Consider the following 21,777-nt stretch of genomic DNA (forward strand, 5'->3'; position numbering starts at 1 on the left):
ATAATACCAAAACTCTTGCAAATTCATTTTTCAATCTTTTACACTCATTTTCTTTCTTTATAAAGTTATTAAGTTGAAATCTTTGTTCAACTAAAAAATGGTTGTTGTATGAGCCTAGGTATTAAAAACACAAGAAATTGGTAATTAAGTAACCATTAATACTCAAAGATTAAGGGAGTTAGTGAGAGTTTAATACACTAAGAGAAAAGGTTTAGTGTGAGCCTTGAAAATACCAAGTTGTGGGTGAAATTGTAAAACCCAAGGTTGTAATCTAAGTGATTATAGTGAAATGCTCAAGTGTCATCTTAAGGAGTAGATGTAGGAAGGTTTATTCCTGAACTACTATAAACCCTTTGTGTTGACTTCTCTAACCCTTAATCTCCTCGCTTTTTTTTTTTTTAATTTCTTGTATTTTTACCTAAAATCTTTTACTTCTGCAATTTGAAATCACCAATTCAATCACCTTCTTAATTCTAAAGGATAACATTGTATGACTCAAAAGAATTTTTATTTTTTATTTTTAAATGTACATAATTTAATTATATTTCTAAATTATAGAATTAAACTTTAAACTAGTTTTAAATAATTTTAGTACGTTAAATAAAAACTTTTAAAACAAAATAATCAAAGATTTAATCGGTTAAAATGTAAGACCTAAAGACTTGATATAGAAACTACAAGGACCAAAATAGGATCTTTGCACACTGAGTTGACGTTGTTTTTACTTTCCTCGAGTTACATAGAATTTAAATTTCGCGAATAGCATAAAGAATATCAACAAACAAAAAGTACAAGAATTTAATATAAAAAAGGAAAGAACTAAATATCAAAAAAGAATACAACAGGCAAAATATGTGTTATTGCATAAAATTTATCAACATTATTTTCTTTTTGTCCAAGGAGCTACGGGCGATACTATGTCAACGTTTGACATTGAAGTTAATTTATTTTATTTCTTATATTCTAACATTCTTTTGGAAAAAATAAAAGAAATGAATGTTTTATTCCATTCTCAACAATAAATTTAAAAACACAATTTATAAGAAATTAGAAGAGGCAAGAATTTAACTCAAAACATTTATTTTATAAAAATAAATATTCTTAACAATTAAACTAAATCTATTAATATTATTTTACCAGCATAAATAATCAATCATTTAGTATGTATATATTTGCACATAGGACCATATAGTGCATATGAATCTATATCATTTAAAGTTAACATTCTAAATATTATTTTTAATATCTTTACTAACTAACAAATTAGCCTTATGATTATATAATGATTTCTAATTCTAAAATATGGTACTATTAATTATATTTATAGTATTAGTCTATATAAAATCAGAAATTATAAATATTTTAAATAATCTGTATATTGTTATATTGATAAATTTTTTTAAAATTAATAAAAAATGTTTTAAATATTTAAGAGAAATATTTAATAATATCTAATTTATTATTATTTTTAAAATATTATAAATAATATAATTATTAAAATTTTATTAAACTTAATTTAATGAATCAGATTTATATTATTATCTATAATTAAAATAATTATAATAGTTGTACATATGAATAAACTACCTGTGTGTAAATTAACCCTGACTAAATATTAGAATCAGTAGGAATTGAATTACTGTTCGTCTCCTCCCCATATCGTGTTTTTGGTTGATTCCTTTGCCTATCATCATTAGGCATTGAAAATAAATAAGAAGAAAGTTACAAAGTAGCAATAATCATTTGAAATTTAAAATATTGTTCAGTGCAATTCCCAAAGCAAAGGCAGAGTCTGCAACGATACATAACATAAAAACAAAAGCGCACACATAAAAAGGACTTTTGTCACTTCACTGGAAAATGGCACACTAAACCATGTCGATTGCCAAAAAGGAAGAAAGACATGCAAGGCTTCGTTTGGATAATCGTCTTTGAAATCCATAACTTTGTTAAAATTAATACATGGTAACAACATGAGGTTTTTGTAAATTTTTAGTTTTATAGTTTTATTTCGCTCTCTTATTCTATATATACATTAATTTTTAAAATATTTATAAAATAATAAAGAATTAAAATAACTTTTTAGTATTAAAATGAGAAATTTCACAAAACTCTCTTTTTTATATAAAATTTTAAATTTATTTTAAAATTTAATATGAATAAAAAATTCTATAAATTTTTCTTTAACCACATCATAAGTTTTAATAAATTCATAAATCTTTCATAAAACAATTTCAAAACAAACATTAGCTTAAAATTTTATAATTTTTTTAATAAGTTTGTAATTTTTAGACTTGAAATAAGACTCCCCGTGAAGTAATATCTACGGCTTAAAAGTCCTTTTATTAAAGATCACATATATATTAAGTTTACCAAAAGTCAAAATAGTGTTGATGTTGGGGTGTAATAAGTGAAGCAATAGGAATGAGTGTATGAGGAGGTTAAAGTCGAGTTTCAACATGTTAAATCATAAAGACTGGCTTGAAAAAGAGAAGAGGTTGTGAAACTTGAAGCTTTATTACCCAGGGAAGTTCGACAGAAGGAGGAATTTTAGATTCAAAAGTCAAGAATTGTATGGCTTCAAGCCAGGAATCAAAAGACCGCATCCAAAGGAAGATAATTCATGGCTTGTATGATCAGTGAAGGGAATGACAAACCGAACCTCAAGACATTACTTAGATTATTATGGACTATTTCAGGAAAATCTACATCTTAGCAAACCCTCAGAATATAGATTTTTCATTTGGTTAATTAATGCAAAATTGTCAAGGCATATGAACTAGGGTTTCACTATGGAAGTCGCTCATGCTGAGATTTAGAAGGCAGCCTTTGCAATTAATCTAAAGAAAGCCCTAGATAGAGATAGTATAACAAGTCTCTTTTTCCAGTTCTATAGGTATGCTATCAGTGATGATGTTTTTCAGGTCGTTTCTAGCTTCTTTTGAATAGTAGAATATTGAAAAAGCTTCAATCAAAGTGAAAAATTTAATTCTAAAAGGTCTTTCCCTATAATATGAGTTAATTACACTATATTTTTTATAAGATCATATCTAAGGTTCTCTTTTCAAGACTACATAATATTATTCCGGATATTATTAGTGTTATAAAAGGTAGATTTCTTAAGAGGGAAACTATTTCAAACAATATTCTCATTGCCCATGAAGTCATGCATAACTTAAAAGATTAGAGTGGCGACTTTTATGGAGTGGCTGTCAAATTGGATTTGAGCAAATTTGTGATAGAGTGGAATGGAAATTTCTCCAGCATATATTTTCCAGGCTAGGCTTCTATTGAAAATGGATTAATTGGATAATGGAATATGTCACCACTTCCTCTTACTCAGTTAAATGTAACAGGGAAAGACATGGCATCACCACACCCTCCAAAGGGTAAGGCATGGTGACCATATATCTCCATGTTTGTTCATTATTATGTAGAGGCTCTCTCTCAACTCTTTTAATAAGTAGAAAAGCAACATACCATTATTAAAATTAAGATAGCCAAGCAAAGCCCGATGATCTCACATCTTCTATTATGGACAACTCCTTATTTTTTGGCAAGGCTTCGGAAAAAAAGGCTTTAGAAAATTATAGCAGAGTCTAATGCTTCTATGATGTGAGTGGTTAGCAAGGACAAGTCTATAATTTTCTCCAGTAAGAACAAACCAGATGCCTCAGGTTTTATATAACCTAGATTTTGGGTATTACGAATATTAGGTGTTAGGAATAGTATTTAGGACTCCCTGTAGTGGTTACTAAGTCTAAGGAACAAACTTTTATGAAAATGAAAGAAAAGGCTACAACATTGACAAGTTGGATGATCGCTAAAATCTTCACTTGGAAATCTATAGGATAACTACAATATAGGGTAATGAGTCAAGATTGATCCTACAAGAACAACTCAACTGATATTTACTAAAACTTATGTAACTAAAAGAATTGAATTGTAAAGATTGGATATTGAAATAGTAAAAGCAAGTAATAAAAAAGTTTAAACTTTCATAATTACAAAACACTAGAGATCCATTTTAATGATAATCATCATGGAAGTCAAATCAAATGTAAATTCTTAAATACAATTATTCCTAAGATATTCTAATACTCTCTTAAGCTATTACCAATTCTCAAAGGTAACAAACATAATTAAACCCATTAAGTAACAATTTAAGTATCATAGTCTATTAGATATATTTATTTAGCTAAAATCATTATCTTTAATCTCCTAGATCTAGATGTATATTTCTTCTTTCAGTCTATCATAAAAATTCTAGAATAAAAATACTATGGTGATTAATCACAATATTCATAAAAAGAACAAGAAGATTAAATTAATAATTAAATAGAATTGTCATTGAAATCCAATCATGAACCCATTAAACTACATCCTTCACTCTAGTAGAGAGATTATTTACTTATACTAGATAAACAATAAACACAATAAATAAAACATTCCCAGATAAGAGTTAAAATAAATACTATTTTGATCTTTAAAATTTGAGAAGCTCCCTTCAATCTCGTAGCCAAGTATCAAATTTCCTATCAAAAGAGTGTTTTTCTCTCTAAAAATGAATTGCCCCCCAAAACTAGGACAAAATGGAGTATTTATAGTCTCTAGGTCAAGTTAGATCTCAAAAACCTTTTTTACTCTCCTAGAACAGTAAAACCTATGAGTAAAAACCTATTTTTAAACACTCACAATGTCTTCAACCAGTCTTGGATCACTTAAGTGATGAACCAATTGAGGAACCAGTTAATAACAATGCCCAAATCATCTCCCAACTGGTGCTAGTTCAATGTATGGACACGAACCGGTTAATAACATAAGTTGACTCTTTGCTTCAAGGCTCAGTTGATGCTGGTTCATGAATTACACTGAACTGGTCGATGAACCGGTAAGCATAAAACTTCTTTCCTTGCTTTCATCCAAATAGTCTGATGCTCTAATTCCTCCAGAATCGATCACCTTCCAAAAAGTTTTAAAATTACTCAATACTGCATCAATACTCCCGATATTAAATAAATAATAACTAAGTACTTGGAGTACGGTTAAACTCTTATGAAATATAAGCATACTACTTAACAAACACACAATAAAACAATGATTATATGCTCATAAAATAGAGTTATCAAATTCCCCTACATTTAAATTGCTATAATCTTAATAATAATGTACAAAACTCAAACAACTCTAAACATTACTTGGAAACTTACTCAACCAATTCCCCAGAATAAAAACCTCATAATTGGCAACAAAAAATTGAAGAAGAAAAAGATGAAATAATTATTCAATTCAAGTATAGCAATTCAATTGAGCTCAACATGTGTGTGAGAGACCTTAAAGCACATTCAACATAAACAATTGATTCATTTACTTATAAAATCATTCCACACAATTATCTAAATCCTCAATGTCATCATTTATTAATGCTCCTCAATCTTTGCCTAAGAGAATTTTCACTTTATACACTTATTATTTTTTCTTTTATTTTCGTCATCCTTTTGAAGGTTTCTTTCTTTCACTTTAGATGAATACAATTCCTTTTCTTTAGTCATTCATAGCCTTTGAACACGTATACTAACACTTGTGCTGAAAGTGCCAGTTGCTCAGCAAATAACACAGTAAGAAAGCTTTGCTCACTTATAATGCTCAATCACCATTTGACGTGAAGATCAATATTTGTGATGAAGACCCCTAGTTACTAAGTAACTAAACATTAGCAGAGTATAAACTTAACTCAAAATCTCATTTAATCACTAGCAACAATTAGAGATACAAGCACACTACAACAATCAATTTCCTAAAAAACTTTATTAAATGATAGCCTCTAATTTCCTTAACTATCTACGTTAATCATGTCAAGATTTTATGTGCAATTAGTTATAAAACTTAAATATTACACAATGATGGAAAAACTATCTCAACCGTTTAGATCATAAGTTGGCTACAATATCTTGATCACAGATTTTTAGGGGAATATATCAAGAAGTAATAAACATGACACCTAAAAATAAAAGAAAACAATACAAAATTAAAATTTAGCAAAATTCAAGCTTTGTTTCCTTCCCTCATACTTATTATTGATATTATCCCGAATGTTAATTCTTCATGCATACACAAATGAAAGAGAAGGAAACTCACCTAATTTAAGCACATCCACCTTTATGATAAGATCCTTTCATGTCTTTAGAATCATCATCAAATTGCACATGTGTAGGCCTCCTTCGATTTAGATTCTATTCTTTAAATGGACTATCATCTAGCCTTATTCTGTTCTTATAAAAATAAAGAAAATATTGCAAAATTAAAGGAACACAAAAATAAATAAAAAATACTATAATTTATTTAACTCATATAACACAACATTTAGGTTGCCTTCCAAGAAGTGATTGTTTATAGTCCATAACTTGATTCTTGGCCTAGGTTCTTTTGTAATTCAAGGTAATTCTTTCAATTTCTTATTTCATACCTTGCTAATAACTCTTTGAAAATTCTAAGAACTAGCCCTCTTTTCTTTTTCTTCTTCAGCAGTCCAACCCAAGAGAGCATGTGAACACAATCATATTGCAGTCAGGTAAGTATGTTCCTGGTCCTTCTTTTGTTTCTAATAATAATGCTGATGCGCAGGTAGATTCAAGCAGGAAAGTTGAAGCTACCAAGACAAATGAACTAGAGAAGAAAGAGGCAAAGGAGATTCTACTGAGGGAACACCAGCCCAAAATTCCGTACCCTACTAGATTGAAGCAGGCGCAAGTTGAGCAGTAGTTTGGTAAATTCCTGGATATTTTTAAACAATTGCATATAAACTTACCTTTTGTTGAAGTTATGTCGCAGATGCCTATGTATGCGAAGTTCTTAAAGGAGATTCTTAGTAACAAAAGGAAGTTTGAGGACTTGGTGTGCATGACGCTAAACGAGGAATGTTCGGTAATTTTCCAGAATAAGTTATCGGAAAAGCGACATGATCCAGGGAGTTTTACTATTCCTTGTGTTATAAGTAACTTATCTGTTAATGATGCTTTAGCTGATTTAGGGGCTAGCATTAATATAATGCCGTACAGCCTGTTTGTAAAGTTGGGGTTGGGAGAGACCAAACCCACTAGGATGAGTATACAGTTAGCTGATAGATCTATTAAGTATCCTAGGGGTATTGTAGAGAATGTGCTAGTAGAAGTAAACAAATTTATAATTTCTGTTGATTTTATGATCTTAAACATGGACGGTGAGAGTAGTGTACCCTTAATTCTAGGAAGACCTTTTCTCACAACATCTAGGGCAATGATAGATGTTTGTGATGGAAAGTTAAAACTTAGGGTAGGGGATGAGACTGTCACCTTTGACTTGCATAATTCCATAAGCCAGTTTTTAGATCATAATAATGTTGTGTTTGCTATTAATGTATTTGATGATGCTATTGAGACACAGTTGCAGGAAGTATTATTTGAAGACTCTCTATAAGTCATTTTGCTAAGGGGAGATAAGCATAAGCTGTCAAATGAGGAAGTGTTAGAGCAGCTTGAGTTTCTTTTAGCAAACGAGCCAAGCAACAATACTGATGAGTTTGCTGTAATTGACAGGATAGGTGTGCAGAAGTTGAGGCCATCACTTGAGGGACCACTGGTTCTCGATTTGAAAGAGCTTCCACAATGTCTTGACTATGCGTATATGGATGAGGATAACGGGCTGCCTGTCATTCCAGCAGTTGACTTGACACCCGAGGTGAGGGAAATGACATTGCCCTCTCGAAGGAAGTACCTAAAAGTGGTTGCTTAGAGGATTGCTGACATTCTAAGGATCCATAACTTAGCAGTTCAATCGCAGCATATGTCAAACCCGCACATGCAGGGAGTTACCACCGAGTCAAGTTAAATAACTCGAGAAACAAAAAGAAGCGCTTTTGGGAGGCACCCCAACTTTTATTTAGTTTTGGAACATTTTTTTAGTTTTATTTTTCATATTTTATTTAATTTTTATTTTCAGTTTATATTATTTCTTTATTTTTCATTTTCAGCTCCTGCCGAGGACCCACTGAATTTCCACTCCACCAGCCTCGGCGGATGATCAAGGCAGTCCCCCTAGATCTTCTTTTTATTTTCTGCGTTGATTTACTTTATTTTTCATACATGTCATATACCTAGATAGTATTGATTTTGCTTTCTTTATTTGTACATCCCATGCGGGGTATCCACTTCGTTTTACATTAAGGATAGTATGTTCTTCAAGTGTGGGGTGGGTGTGGGTAAACCATATGTTCTCTTCTCTTTCCTATGACTATTGGATGTGTCTGAAATTGCTATCCCTGGTGTTGTATATTATTAGGATGTTAGGACCTATGTTCTTCATGTCGCTTAAGCTTAGTTTGTTCGTTTGTAATTAATGATTTAATTCACACACTTGTAATTGATTGTCCCTCTCGATTTTTGTTCTTAGAAAGCAATTTCATTGTGTTCAATATGTCACTTTGGCTGGGTTAAACCGGTGCTGCTTGAGTTCTTTGCAAATTTCCAGCCTTTACCTTTGAACTTTGATTATGCCAATCTCTTATACCATTTATGTGATGATTCAATTGATCAGTCTGGGAACCAATTGTAAAATTTAGCCACTTCAAATGCGAGCTTTTGAACCAAAATTTGAGCATCCATTGCAAATTATGCTTATGATTTTCTTGTTTGAGTGTGCGTTGTACTTAATTTTGTTTCTAGAACTTGCTCTGTAATGCTTGTTAAGGTTACATGAATTTTTGAATATCATTAAATGATTTGGGCAACTTAGGATTCACCACATCTGGCCAAAAGCCTACCCTTTGTTTCCATTAGTCAGCCAGTTTTAAGCCTGAATCTTTTCTTCATGATTTACACCTATACACTACATTTATACCATTCTCTACATTTGTCTTTTCTTTCATCTTGTATACTAAATAATTATGTGTTATGCTTCTTCTTTTATGTGTCTAATTTTGTTATAAAATTCACTTAGTCCTTTTAATCATTCTTTGATGCTCCCTTCAATCCAAATTGTATAACTATTCTCATTGTTTGTGTCATTAACCATGCAGCCCCTGTGTAAGTTGCAGTAGCATAAAAAGAAAAATATTTAAATAAGTGTTTATTATGCTTCTTTCTTAGCTCTTTTCTCTTTTGGATTCAATTCTTTGAGCATCCTCTATTTTAAATAAAGCTTAGTGAGTACTTTTGTTGATTTAACATTCAGCTCCTGAAGCATTCATTCTAAATAATTACATGATTTTTCAGTATACTTTACACTTCTATCCAAATGTTCTTACCTTTACCTTAGCCACATTTCAACCCTTGTAAAGACCCTTTAATTTTGGTATTCATTTATTCGCAGTAGCGAAGATGGGGTTTATGAGCAAGCTTATAGTAAACAGGTTTTTTGCAACTGCATTGAGAGAATCTTTTTGTTTACCTGTAAATAATGTGAGTGATTTGAGAGATCCCTGTGAAGCAATGGTTCCTAGTCTTTAATGCTGAGTTGCTATATAAGTTGTACTTTGAGATGGTATTATTATAGTTCTTCTTTGAAGGTGTATGATATGTTTAGCTACTTGAATTTCATTCTTTATATGTTTAATAAGGTTAAGTTGCGAACCTTAGCATGGATTTTGAAGGGTGATTGTTGCTTGTATATGTATTGAGTTATTGATTGCTTGGGGTGATTTGATATGCATTGTGTTACACATGTTTATATGCCCATTACTTCCATTTTTGTGCATAGTTATCTTGTTTTATGCCAGAATCACCTGTGTTTTGGTTCCTTTTATGTTTCAGGTGATCATTGATGGAAATTGTCAATATTTAAAGGCGATACGTGCGAATACGGATCAGAATCCATCAAAATCGAACAAAGGCTAGCATTTCAAGGTTGAGCACAGCCTGGACTCTAGCCGTGCTGAACCATCGACCTTTGACCCTCAAAGGTTGCCTTTTGGCACAATTTCTGAGTCCACCATGGTCTCCATCACGGCCCGTGGTGGCTCAGCATCGGCGAGGGCACGGTCAGGGAGCATAGGATGATTTTCAGGACTCGAAGGTCTAGCACGGCCTGGACTCTGCCCGTGCTAATTAGCACGAGCTTAACCACGGCCATGCTGGAACATTTATATAGCCAAAATCGATTTCTTTTATGAGGGTTCGGTTTTCTGACTTTAGATATCATATACGCGCGCGAGCCACCTCTTTTCAGACTTCGACATTCGACTTTGGGAGACCATTTCACATATTGAAGGACAGATTTCAGTGGTTCAAGCATCACATTGAAGATCAAGAGTGTATTTGGAGGCATTCAAGAGGAAATTTTTGAGGTTCATTATTCAGATTTGGAGATTTAGGACTATTCATCTGACTTGAAGAAGAAAGGTGTACATGTTTCCAATTTTCTTTTATGTATTTGTTCCTTATTTTATGTTATTCGTTAGCATGAGTAGCTATTGAACCCATTGGGGTTCCTTTGGTTATTGGATTGCACTTAATATTTATGAGATTTTGATTATCAATGCTTATATTCTTCTTTCTTTCAGTATTAATAAGATATCAAATTATTCATGAGACGTTGTGAACTATATTGTTCAGATTGCTTTTTGTAATTGAGAAATTCATTTAGTAGTTGGAAATTTGAATAACAAGAACTGGTTAATGATCACTTAGAGATGAGGGTAATTAACTAGCCAGACTAAGAATTAACAACTCTTAATAGCAGTGGATTAATCTTAAGGCTAATCTAAAATCAATCGTTGGAAGAGATTCCGTCGTTTAGGTTCTTAGTTTTAAGAATTCGGTGTTCTCAAGAGGAAACTCGAATTTAATTTAGAATCTGCTCACCGGTAATCATAATTGGTAATCAATCTAATTTCTACCTTTATTAAAATCCAACTAGTTTAGGTCCCTTTGGGTTTGCTTTCTTCCCTTGATTGTTTCACTAAACCTTTGCAGATTGCTTAACATTTAGCTAATCACTTAGCTTACATTTAGTCATAGATTAGTAACTTCATCATTATTATTTAAGGTTAGATAACGCAGGATGCTAGAGTAGTTCTAGGCTCACACTTTCCTGAGGATACAACCTTGATACTCGCCATTAGTGCTAGTCTGTATCGATAGGTTCACTGCCTTAGATTGTAACTGCATAAATAGCTCATCAATAGTAATTCTAAACCTTTAAGGACTTTGATTAAAAGGTAGTATATATAAAAAGAGATGCATGGGGCAACAAGGATTGATGGTTTTATTGAGAAAAATATTTTCTTGAGAAGAATACCCTAGGTGAATCAATCAATAAGATTAATTGATTCAGCCTATTGTTTGGAGCTAGCATCCAATCTCCTACATCTCTTCTCAATCTCTTAAAAGTTGTTTAGTGAGATCTTTTCTTAAAAGCTTGTGTGGATCACCAAAAGAGGCTGGTCATTTGAGTAGCTTTGAAGTGCATCAATGATCTTTGAAGAATCAAGAATCAATAAAGCTTGGAGCACTCCTTAGAATTGGCGGCATGCTCCTTTGTAAGCCTTCTCCATATTTTGCTTGTTTTGTGTGTTATGATTACTTTACATCAATGAGACCCTTGGTGGGATTTGAAATTCTTTTGCTCTCATTGCACCTTCGTTATATTTTGATATCAATTTCCAATATGTTAATATAAGTGTACAAAGTTGGTCCTTCCAAATCATAAAGTAGCCATTTTGGGTATGTTTAGGCTTAACAATGTGGTTTGCATGTTAAACAGGCTAATAACGTGATTAGGAGCATGATTAGAGTTAATTAATCAAGTTTATTTTCTATTATATTTCCATGATGGATTACCTTTAGGGTTCCCATATCAAGTTTCCATTTTTAGTATGGTTTGAATGCTTTTGATAGTTAAGTGTGTTTAGTTGCATTTCATTAGCTTATTTATTATTATAAGTACCTAAACTAACTTAATTTATTTATAGTACAAGTTCGAATATTTGTTCTTGACCCAATCCTCGAATGAGGACCTTCCTTAGCCTTAGTTTAATTTAAGTTTGATTATTACTAATGTGTTTACATGTTTATGTACTTAGGTATGATTAGAACTATATGGGATGTTAGTTAATCCTCCATTATATTTGCTAATCCATTTTGGATCCCTGTTAATTCCTTCATTATCTTTCTTTGGATTGAATTTAATTTTATTTGGTATGCTTAGATTTCACCTCACATGCCTATTAAAATGAATCAACTCACTAATGTGAGTTCTCGCCTTCCATTTTTCACTCATATAATTAACCTAAGATAAAATGAACCTGCACCCACATGTTTAATAAAAACTTATTCTTACTTGGCCATCTTCGCATATTAGATAAAATCTAAGGTACCAATATACCTCCTTTAGATTAGTGACACTAATATGCCTTCCACTTAAGTAGATACATGATAAGTCAGTACGTTCTTTCCCTCACTATGCATGTTTAAATAAAGATAATAAAATATCCTCATAATAAAATGGATAGTAACCGAGCTAGGATTAGTATAATTAGGGAAACCAAAAGTCTTAAAGTCTAGTGGAGGTCAAACTCTGTGTCCGGCCATGTTAGGGTGCCTAACCCTTTCCTAAAACGTACCTAACTCTTTGAACCCACATCTCTGACTCGCGTAGGAGGAAAGTTAGGCTCTCTATGAGGAATCTGAGTTGCCATCCTTTGCCCCACCCTATTATCTTAGTCATCTTTCTAGTGGTGACTCCCAGTCTTCTCCGATAATTTGCAGTCACCGCAATTGTCGTGATTCCTTAAGCACTTCTCCCGAACTGCTCATTTTGAAACCGGATGAGCAAACTTTCGACACGGTAACGTGGTTGCATACCATATGGGGTGCGCCCTAAAAGACGCACTCACATTACCCAGAATTGTTACAATAAAAAATCTCCTTTCTAAATTTACTCCAACCCATGAAGTTTTTATTTCGGCTTCCTCTATGCAATTGCATCAAGGTGCTATAAATTGGGGAGGCAGTTTTTTTCATCTCACCTTAGATTTTAATTCTTGTAAATAATTTAGGGATATAAATTAAGATTCAACAAAAGAAAGGTGAACATGATCAATATTGGATTTTAAAAGAAGAAATTGGATAAAAACAAGAAATTTGAGCATTAGGATTTAGAAATTAGATGAAGAATCGCTTTGATAATAGATATAGTCATTGTTTCTCAATATCTTTACCACACCATCACACTAACTTCCACTTTTTTATTTGCATAAAAACATATGCATTTACAAGTCAGCAAATCAGAATTTACATAGTCCAAAAGTGTTTTAGGTGGCTAAGAGAACCAAATAAAATTATAAATGGTTAAATGGCTATTCTCATTTAAATGCTACTTATGCATTCCCCCTGTTTATAACACTTCTTATATCATGTCCATGCACACATCAACATTCATGGGCTCATCCATTTTTAATAACAAAATATAGAATACATTTAATCAATAAAAGAATAGAATCAATAATTTTAAATGAAACTGTAACAAGGCTAAGTTTTCTCCAATGCAGGATGGCTTTATAATTCGTCCTTTTTTTCTTCTCTACATTCCTTATTTTCACCATAAAATGCTGCAATTCTAAGAGATTAAATTCATCTACTATATTATAGACATTTAGAAATCAATAACTAATAATAGATATTGATCAGATTTCTTAATTATAAAACATTAAAATAATAAATCATAAAAATGAAAATGAAAAATAAAAATATAATGTTCACTAGCTTAACCCGACAATGAGTATATATCTTAATTTGAATAAATTTTTAAGTTCAAGTTCTCACTCTTTATTGTAACTTAAGAAAATATAACAAGAATAACATGAAAGAGGACATATTGGAAAGGGCATAAAACATTTTATTTTCTTATGATAACTGATCAAAATATAGGTCGAATGATTTATGCCAAATAGAATAGACTGAGAATACAAGAATAGAGCATAAAAGAATGGACCGAGCAGACAAGAGTAGGCTGATCATACAAAAATAGTTTGATTAGACAATAGTAGGCCGATATATAAGAATAGGCTGAGCACATAATAATGTGGATAATACAATGATGGTCAACTATAATAGGCCAAACAAAACATGTCGAGTAAACCAATCAAAGTCCAAGTTCTAGTGAAAATACAAGTCTAAGCATGACCAATTATTGACGGACTTTATTAAGTAATCCAATTAAACAATGATACTTATATACCACTAAGAAGACTGATCTTCATAGCATTGAGAGCTCTTCATATTACTTATTTTACTCCTAATAGGACTAGAAGACCTCTAGACTGTATATAAGGGTCTAAGAACAATATGTTGGGTAAATAATTTATTCTACCCGACTAGATATTCTTATGTTCACAATATCTTTACTTGTTTGTGCTTATGAACTAAGGAGGGGTGGTTGAATTGGTGAATGGAGAAGGGTGGAAATTAAAAGGTTGGTTTGAGAAAAGGTTGAAAGAATATAAAGAAAAAAAGAAGGAATTGTAGTGGTTTGGGTGTTGACAAACTCTATGTTCACTTTTCAATTTACAATTAGGCATTCACTATCTTCTCAATTTTACAAATAAGAGTTTTTTTAAGCTTACTCCCAACTTAGTGTTTTATGGCTTACACTAAACCTTACACTTGTGTTTTAGTGGTTAACACACAACCTTTACAAAAGTTTTTCTAGGATAACCCTTAAACCTTACCCCAAGTGTTTAGGCTAATACTCAAACCTCAAGAGCATTTAAGCTCTTAGAACAACTAAAGAATGTGAAATTAATTGCAAGAAAGAGAGAAATTGAATGCACAATAATATGAATTTTTGGAGGTTGTTGATCAACCATAAATGACCATTTAATATGGTTTTTATAGCCTAAAAATATCAAAGAGCCGTTACACATTTGTTCCAAAAGATTCACTATACTTTGTTTTAAGACTGTCATTAAATGCACTTGTCATAATGTAAAATTGCGGTTGCGATTCTTACATCGCGCTCATGAATCTTAAACTACCACCAACGACTATCTGACATAGTGCTATGGCATTGGCGGCTTTCAAATGTTATTGTTGGTGGTTCCTAACGGTTACTTCAAACTTCAAGTTTTACGGTCGTGCCAACTTAAGGTGCGGTCATGAATCAGAGCTTTCCAAGCCATTTTCTTCTGCCTTGAAACTTCTACCTTTTACAATCGCGCCATCCCAGTGTGGTCGCGATTTTGAGCTTTTGTATACTCAAAGTTTTTGCCATGAAAGTGTTGCTTTTCACGGTCATGCTCTCCTAGTACAGTTGCAATTCTTGAGGTAACCTTTCTTGAACTAATGCTACACATGAAACTTGAAGAACCATTAGATTAACACTTCAATTTGTGTGTTAATATCAAAATAAGGGATGACAAGCTATTTAGGCTAATAGTCTGCCCCTTTTTTATTTTGACAAACAAATTGATTAAAAGAGATAAAGACTTAGAAAGATATTTAAAGGTGGGTAAGTAGGTGCTCAAGTTGATATTTGTAGTCTAGCTCCCCCTAAAATATTGCTCCCTCTCACTTTATGCATATTAGTTAAGAGTTATGAAATGAATAGCTTCTCCCCTTTTGTCCAATTCAAGAAGGGAAAAATATTAGAGTAACTTATAAAAGCATAAAGAAAAGAAATAAAGAAGGCAACAATAATTATTTAATATTGAGAAGGATGTATAATTACACAAAGAAATGGGACTTAAGATCAAAAGCAAATAAAACAAACAAAAGATTAAAAACATGAATGCAAGTGAGATGAATAATGAATGACTTCTAAAGATCTTTTGACCCACTTGATTTCTCTTCATTCTAATCTTCCTCCTCACTAGACTCATCATCAGATAGGCACCTAATCTGGATAATAAGGAGGGATCCTATGGTGCTTTTGCATCTCAATGAGATCTCCATGGACATGTTTGAGAAGCCTATAAAAATTTTCAATCCTTTTAGCTTGCCTATCATGAAGATGATCATCTTGTCTCTTAGGATGATGCTTTCTTGAGGGACATTCGTCTCTTATTCAACCCTTTCCTTTTCATTCTTGGTTTCCTTTACATCTTTCTCCTCTTCCTCTTCACCCTCTTCTAAATGTAACCTAGCACTATTCTTTTCCTTAACTTGTTCCATAGAGGAAAAGGCACTAGCACCTAATATGACTTCCAAAGAATCATCACTCCTTTTCTTGAGAACTTTAGAGCTAATAAAGTATTGGATGGTGATATAGTTTGTGCTTATAGATAATTGGTATTTTAAGAAGGCAAGGTGAGTTAGGGTTAGGAGTTTAAAGTAGTTTGTAATCATGGAGACAAAGGGTGAAACCATGACACAACCACGAGATGATTTTAGGAGATGGACAATATGGTCAATGAGGAAGAAGGTGAGTTAGATTGGCTTATTATGAACCATGCAATAAAGAATGCATAGATCCTTTTGGGTAATCTTTTCATTACCATCACACCTTCCATGAATGGTTAGCCTGATGATCCTATGAAGAGTCTAATGAAGAAGAGATTTAAGATTTTTAGCAATAAAATTATTATCTAGTTTGATTTTAATTGAAATTTCGTTCTAAAAAGAAACTAGACCTACTTGAAGCTCTCCTAGAGCGATGATGCCATGCTCTTGGAAGTTTAAGATTCCTCTAAGTTCACTTCTTATGAGTGAGAACCTTTGCCCAAAGAGGTTGAATATAATGCTAAAGTACCAAGATCTCCTCCTTGTCTCTTGTTAACTTATAAGGAACTTAAAAATTCCAAGGTGAGTTCCTTGTATCCATCTAAAATTGTTCCTTACTTATTGGCTTGTTCCCTTCATCTTGGTGGGAATATCTAAGGAAGAGGCAAGAACTTCTTCATCTTAGGTTTTACCCTTGCTCTAATTGCCTTGAGAAATATTCTTTTTAGGAGCCATTGGGAGAGGGATGAGAGAATAATGATGTATGTAATGAGGATTTGAAAAATCTTTGATAAAATGCTTTAGAAAGAGAGAAGATTTGCACTTGAAAGGAGTAGAGTGAATAAAGTGTATGTAAAGGTGTAAAGGGGGGGTATTTATAAACAAGGAATAGTAAAAAAAAATGGTAAAGATACATTGAAGAGGTGTAACTCAGAATTTATCCAAAAATGATGGTAAAAGATTTTCAGAAATCGTACAATTCGCAACAGCAATCATGGAGTGTGATCATGAATTTCAAAATTCCTGTTAGAATGGCTAGTTTGACTAGCTTTGCGATCGTGAAAATGGACAGAGATATCATAGAAGTGAGGCTTCAATTTTCTTCCAATTTCACGACCGAGGCCATGTGTCGCGGCCGCGATTTTTAAAATTTCAAGAACCTTGAAATTTTTTAAAGCACACTTACTTTCACCTTTAATCCCATATCATATACAATTCATATTTATGTATGAATGGATTAATTAACAATAAGATCATCACATGTGATCCATGTTCTAATCCATTCAATAATTTTTGAAATCAAACAATCAAATAAACCATAATCAATCGAAATAATTACCATTAGGCATTCCTAGTTCCCTTTTGATGAAATTTAATCTATCTTCACTAAGAGGTTTGGTGAATATGTTAGCAAGTTGATTATTAATGTCAATGAGTTCTAATACAACATTACCACTTTGGACATGATCTTTCAAAAAATGATGTATAATATCTATATGCTTACTTCTAGAATGTTGAATGAGATTCTTAGATAAGTTTATAGCACTAGTATTATCACACTTAATTGGAATGAGACTAAGCAGTTGGCCATAATCCTTGAATTTTTGCTTAATCTATAGAATTTGGGTACAACAAAATCCTGCCACAATGCATTCCGCTTCAGCAATGGATAAGGCAACTGAGACTTGCTTTTTACTACACCATGATACTAAGCATTCACCTAAGAAATGACAAGTGCGGAAAGTGTTCTTTCTATCTAAAAGATTACTCGCATAGTCAGCATCAGAGAAGTCAACTATGTCAAATGAAGGGTCCAAAGTTCTATATGACACAAGAAGCCACATGGGCATGTGGCCTTCACGTGTGAGTTGTGAGAAATGGCAGATTGCATGAAAGGTCCATATGAGAAGCCCACACGGCCATGTGCTCTCCGTGTTAGACTGACAAGCGAATTTTAGCATTACGTAAATTTGATTACATTAGCTTCAATACAGTTTTTCATGATCTTACAGGTCCAAAATTGAAAAATAGTCTTCATCAACTTTGTAGAGGACTTCTAAGGTATAATTATTATGAATGGCTCATCTATATAATAGGTTGCTAAGGATGTGAAAACTTGGGTTGAAGTCAAATGTTGTGCAGTTCGTTTTTGTTTGGGTCAATCTCAATATTTGGGCCTTATCTAGAGTTAAAGATGTCTGATTGAGGTGATTCAAAGTCCTAAAATGAACTACTCTTTAAGAGATACAACATTAATAAAGAACATAAACCTCGATTCGATTTCAAAAATGCCCTAAAATATCCCACAAAGTAAAGAACGGATGGAGACACATATTCAAGCTACAAAAAGCTAAGGACGTCACACGACCGTATGGTGCCTATGTGGTTCCCATTTCAATCATAAAAATATACTATTTAAAGGAAATTTTAGGGTTATTTTAAGGGAGTTCTGTTATATTTTCATTTCTAGAGAGAGAAACACTTAGAAACTTCCTTTTCCTTTCATTTTTAGGGTTTTAATTGGTATTTCTCAAGGAAGAACATCATTTCCTTTATTGCTTTCCAAGATTGAAAATTCAGAATTGAAGATTTCCATTTCTACTTTTCCATTGCTAGTTTTAGATCTTCTTCCTCTAATCTTTACTTCTTTATTGTAATGTCTAGGAACTAATTTTCTTGCTATTTGGGTGTTGATGAACTCTAATTTGTTTTGTATGGATTGATTCAAAGTTAATGCAATTAATCTTTTCTATGAGTTGTTTTGTCCCTTTGGTTGCTTAATTATCTATTTCAATTGATAAGTCGATGTATTGATTGAGATTTATTTTCATAAACTGATTAAAGATAACTTTTTATGAATTGATCACATTTTAGGGATTGAGGATTGATTGGGATACTAGAGATAGATCTACAAGATCGTTTAGTTCAATAGTTCTTTAATCTTAATACGTGACCTAAGTGAGTGGGTTTGAGAAGAGATTCCTCTCCCTCATCTTAGAAATTAGGGGTTTAATCACTTGAAAAAAGTTTGAGCCTAATTTTATGGAATGCCAACTCAACTCTTAATTTGAATTAATTATTTTTTGTTTCATGAAATACTTAACTTACTAGGGGGATTCATTATCTAAATAGGCTTTATCCTTGATAAGTTTACCAATTATTTTAATCTTTGTTTTCAAGATTGTTTTACTTCTAAATTTAAATACACCCAAACAACATTTTGATTGCTAAAAGTTAGTGTATGATTGAAGGTAGTACTCATAATTAGGTCCCCAATAGAACGATACTCTTATTCATCATTATATTACTTGATACGAGCGGTGCACTTTGCCATGTGCGGATAGCGCGCATCAAATTTTTGACGTTGTTGCCGTTGACTCTTTTCTATTGTGATATTATTAGTAATTTAAAAGCTAGTGATTTAGCGTTTTTTATTTTTCAATTGATTGATCTTTATTGTGTTTGTGTTTTCTTTAGGTGCCTGAATCTGTGTTTGACCTGAGCTAGTTCGATGGAACTATTCGCTTACGAAACCAGATTGGAAAGAACTTTAAGAAGCAGTGAAGAGAAGAACGAGAACAAGCTTTGGCTGAAGTGGTGGCAGAGTTACAAAATCGAAATCAAGAAGGAGAACCAAACTATGAAGAGGAACAGTTAAGAATGGCAGCTCCATATAAGGAGAGAACCATGCAAGATTATGCACGTCCAACTCGTAATGAGGCTACATCAAATATTGTTAGGCTAAATGTTGCGATAAAAAACTTTGAGATCAAGCCCAACATTATTCAGATGGTGGAAAACAATTGCGTGTTTGATGGTTTGCCCAATGAGGATCCAAACACCCATTTGGATTATTTTTTTTGAGATTTGCGATATCTTCAAGATTAATGGGGTATCAAATGATGTTCGATTAATGCTATTCCTATTTTCATTAAGGGATAAGCAAAAAAAGTGGTTGAAATCATTTTCAGCTAGGACATTTATGACTTGGAATTAGCTGGCCGAGAAATTCTTGGAGAGATACTTTCCACCTTCTAAGATGACCAAGTTGAGGAATGATATAACAGGGTTTCTTCAACAAGAGAATGAGACTCTGTATGATTGCTGAGAATGTCTCAAGGATTTACTGAGGAGCTATCCACATCATGGTTTACCTTTATGGCAACAAATTCAGACATTCTTTAATGGACTGAATTATGCAAGTAAACAGTCTATTAATGCTGCAGCAGGTGGATCACTGAACAATAAGACTCTTGAGGAAGCTATGGATTTTATTGATGATATGGTAGTCATAAACCACCAGTGGCAGAATCCAAGAGAGCAGGTTTGAGTTAAAGGGAGTGGAATCCATGCGGTAGACCCTATGGTAGTTGTGAATGCACAGTTAAAGGCCTTGAGCAAGAAGATGGATGCTTTGACTATGTCTTCATCTGGAAGACAAGCACAAGTTATGACTTGTGATTAGTGTGGGGGTGGTCATCAAAGTCGATATTTCCAAAGCAACAATACGCTCCCTAAGCTGGAGCAGGTTGATTATGTGGAAAATGCTCCTAGGCAGCAGAATAACCCCTATAACAATACCTATAACCTGGAGTGGAGAAATCATCTGAATTTCTCTTGGGAGAACCAAAATCAATAAAGACCACCACCTCCAGGTTTTCAGCAATAAGACCAATAGCAAGCTCCTCATAGAAGAGTAATCTGGAGGAGATGATGGAGAAGTTTATCTCGGCGTCCGAAATAAGGTTCCAGACTACTGAGACTGCTCTTAGAATCCAACAAGCTTTGATTCAAAATTTGGAGAATCAAGTGGGGTAGATTGCAAAGCTTTTGAGTGAAAGGCCTCAAGGAAGTTTGCCAAGCAACACAAAAGCTAACCCTAAGGAGCAGTTTAAGATTATCACATTGTGAAGTGGTAAAGAGTTAAAAACTATGTTGAATAAAGTAGATGAGAAATCTACTACTACTAAGAAGGTTGATGATAAAAAAGATGGTACACAGGCTGAAGTGGAAGATAAAGTAGAAGTAACATCAAAGCCTATCCCTTTTATGAAGGAGTATAGACTGAGGGTACCATTTCTAGCCTGTCTTTTGAAAGACGAATTAGATACACAATTTGGTAAGTTTGTTGAACTCTTTAAATAATTGCATATTAACATACCTTTTATGGAACCTCTATCGTAGATGCCCAAGTATGCTAAGTTCTTAAAGGAACTCCTCTCTTACAAGAGGAAGCTTAATGAAGTGTTAATGGTGCATCTGTCGGAGAAGAGCTCGTGAATCATTCAGAGGCGATTACCAAAGAAGCTAAAAGACCCAAGTAGTTTTACTATCCCTTGTTTTATTGGTAATTTAAATGTTGATAATGCACATTTTGACTTGGGAGCTAGCATTAGTGTTATGCCTTATAATTTGTTCAAGAAACTAGGACTTGGAGAACCTAAACCAACACTCATGAGTGTTCAGCTAGCTGATAAATCTGTTGTATACCCTAGGGGTATCATTGAAGATGTATTGGTAAAGGTTCAAGAGTTTATTTTTCCTGTGGATTTTATGATCATGGATATGGATGAGTATGTTGATGTTT

At 32.8% G+C, this 21,777-nt stretch overlaps 1 protein-coding gene and 1 non-coding gene across 2 annotated transcripts; one reads left to right on the forward strand and one right to left on the reverse strand.

Annotated features, from left to right (window-relative positions):
* The first annotated feature begins 3,319 nt into the window (after nt 1-3,319).
* On the forward strand, nt 3,320-20,655 carry LOC125370256. Its single transcript, XM_048375255.1, has 6 exons — nt 3,320-3,394; nt 6,625-6,750; nt 6,832-7,431; nt 7,513-7,716; nt 20,365-20,514; nt 20,575-20,655. Exons 1-6 carry the CDS (start codon nt 3,320-3,322, stop codon nt 20,653-20,655), a joined length of 1,236 nt encoding a protein of 411 aa, XP_048231212.1.
* LOC112534011 lies at nt 20,236-20,342 on the reverse strand. The gene has a single exon (XR_003078341.1). It is a non-coding gene; the product is annotated as a small nucleolar RNA R71 (small nucleolar RNA).
* Nucleotides 20,656-21,777: the final 1,122 nt, after the last annotated feature.

Source organism: Ricinus communis, chromosome 6 (genome assembly GCF_019578655.1).
Source record: "Ricinus communis isolate WT05 ecotype wild-type chromosome 6, ASM1957865v1, whole genome shotgun sequence".
Lineage (NCBI taxonomy): Eukaryota > Viridiplantae > Streptophyta > Magnoliopsida > Malpighiales > Euphorbiaceae > Ricinus > Ricinus communis.